Raw genomic sequence first — 1,768 nt, 5'->3', positions numbered from 1 at the left:
TATAGAAATAAAAAGGAATAAATATAATAAGTCATTACATATATAAAATAAACATAAATAATAAAATAAAATTTAAATAAATATAAAAATATATATAAATATAGTCATAGTCTAGAAGTCAAGAATACTAATAATCTGTGAGCCTTCCTAGCTCAGTCGGTAGAGCGCGCGGCTCTTAACCGCGCGGTCGTGGGTTCGAGCCCCACGGGGGGCGTATTTTTATAATAAGAATAGGTGGTATAAGAGGAAATAGTATAAAGTATAAAGGTATAAAGGTATAAAGGTATAAAGGTATAAATGGTTATAGGTATAAAAGTATAAAAGTATAAAAGTATAAGAATATAAAGGTATAAAGGGATAAGAATAGTATAAGAGGAATAGAATAGTATAGTATAAAGGGATAAGAATAGCATATAGGTAATAGTATAAAGTAGGTACATCTAATAAGGATATAGGAAGTAAAATACTAAGTAAAATACTAAGGAAGTATAAAAAGATATATACATATATACATGTATAAGTATAATAAATAGAAATAGAAATATAAGAATATATCTACTAAAGAGAAAGAATAAGGGAATAAGGGAATAAAAAAAGAACATAATAATATAATATAATAATATAATAATAAGTGAATAAGATGATAATAATAATAATAGTAGCATAAAGGTTAATAATAATAGTAAAAAAGACGCTTCCGCTTGGGATCGAACCAAGGACCTAACGGTTAACAGCCGTTCGCTCTGCCGACTGAGCCACGGAAGCTTTCAGTAAGCATAAGTTAAGCAGAAGTTAAGCAGAAATGTTAAAGTAGATATGATAAGCAGAAATGATAAAGTAGATATGATAAGCAGAAATGATAAAGTAGAAATAATAAAGTAGATATGATAAAGTAAATATGATAAGCATAAGTTGAATAGGTAATAATAGGATAAAGTTATTAGGAGTAATAAGAAGGGTAATAATAGTGATAAACATAATAAGAGGGTACATATATACATATATACATATATAAATATATACATATATAAATATATAAATATATACATAAGTACATATATACATAAAAGAATAAGAAGTACATAAGTACATATATAATATATATATATACATAGAAGAAATAAAAAGTAAAAAGTAAAAAGTAAAAAATAAGAATAAGGTATAGTAAAGATAGTCTATATATAATAGGTATAAAATAAGTAATAAGTAATAAGTAATAAGTAATATATAATATATAAAGAAATATAGAAATAAAAAGGAATAAATATAATAAGTCATTACATATATAAAATAAACATAAATAATAAAATAAAATTTAAATAAATATAAAAATATATATAAATATAGTCATAGTCTAGAAGTCAAGAATACTAATAATCTGTGAGCCTTCCTAGCTCAGTCGGTAGAGCGCGCGGCTCTTAACCGCGCGGTCGTGGGTTCGAGCCCCACGGGGGGCGTATTTTTATAATAAGAATAGGTGGTATAAGAGGAAATAGTATAAAGTATAAAGGTATAAAGGTATAAAGGTATAAAGGTATAAATGGTTATAGGTATAAAAGTATAAAAGTATAAAAGTATAAGAATATAAAGGTATAAAGGGATAAGAATAGTATAAGAGGAATAGAATAGTATAGTATAAAGGGATAAGAATAGCATATAGGTAATAGTATAAAGTAGGTACATCTAATAAGGATATAGGAAGTAAAATACTAAGTAAAATACTAAGGAAGTATAAAAAGATATATACATATATACATGTATAAGTATA

The 1,768-nt window shown here is 25.0% G+C and overlaps 1 protein-coding gene across 1 annotated transcript, besides 8 other annotated features; it reads right to left on the bottom strand.

The window, feature by feature from the left end:
* The first annotated feature begins 1 nt into the window (after nucleotide 1).
* Nucleotides 2-103: a microsatellite.
* Nucleotides 104-219: 116 nt separating this feature from the next.
* Nucleotides 220-602, bottom strand: EDI_042190 (uncharacterized protein; the record flags this gene model as incomplete). Its single annotated transcript, XM_001735463.1, has 2 exons — nucleotides 220-478; nucleotides 505-602. The coding sequence occupies 2 exons, from the start codon at nucleotides 600-602 to the stop codon at nucleotides 220-222; spliced, it is 357 nt and encodes a 118-aa protein (XP_001735515.1).
* Nucleotides 457-599: a microsatellite.
* Nucleotides 488-558: a microsatellite.
* Nucleotides 601-686: a microsatellite.
* A 169-nt stretch (nucleotides 687-855) lies between these two features.
* Nucleotides 856-983: a microsatellite.
* A 5-nt stretch (nucleotides 984-988) lies between these two features.
* Nucleotides 989-1,114: a microsatellite.
* Nucleotides 1,115-1,145: 31 nt separating this feature from the next.
* Nucleotides 1,146-1,331: a microsatellite.
* Nucleotides 1,194-1,344: a microsatellite.
* The last annotated feature ends 424 nt before the right edge of the window (nucleotides 1,345-1,768 follow it).

The sequence above is a fragment of the Entamoeba dispar genome, genomic scaffold (assembly GCF_000209125.1).
Source record: "Entamoeba dispar SAW760 scf_1105229459161 genomic scaffold, whole genome shotgun sequence".
NCBI lineage: Eukaryota > Evosea > Mastigamoebida > Endamoebidae > Entamoeba > Entamoeba dispar.
This window is presented reverse-complemented; position numbering and strand designations above follow the sequence as displayed.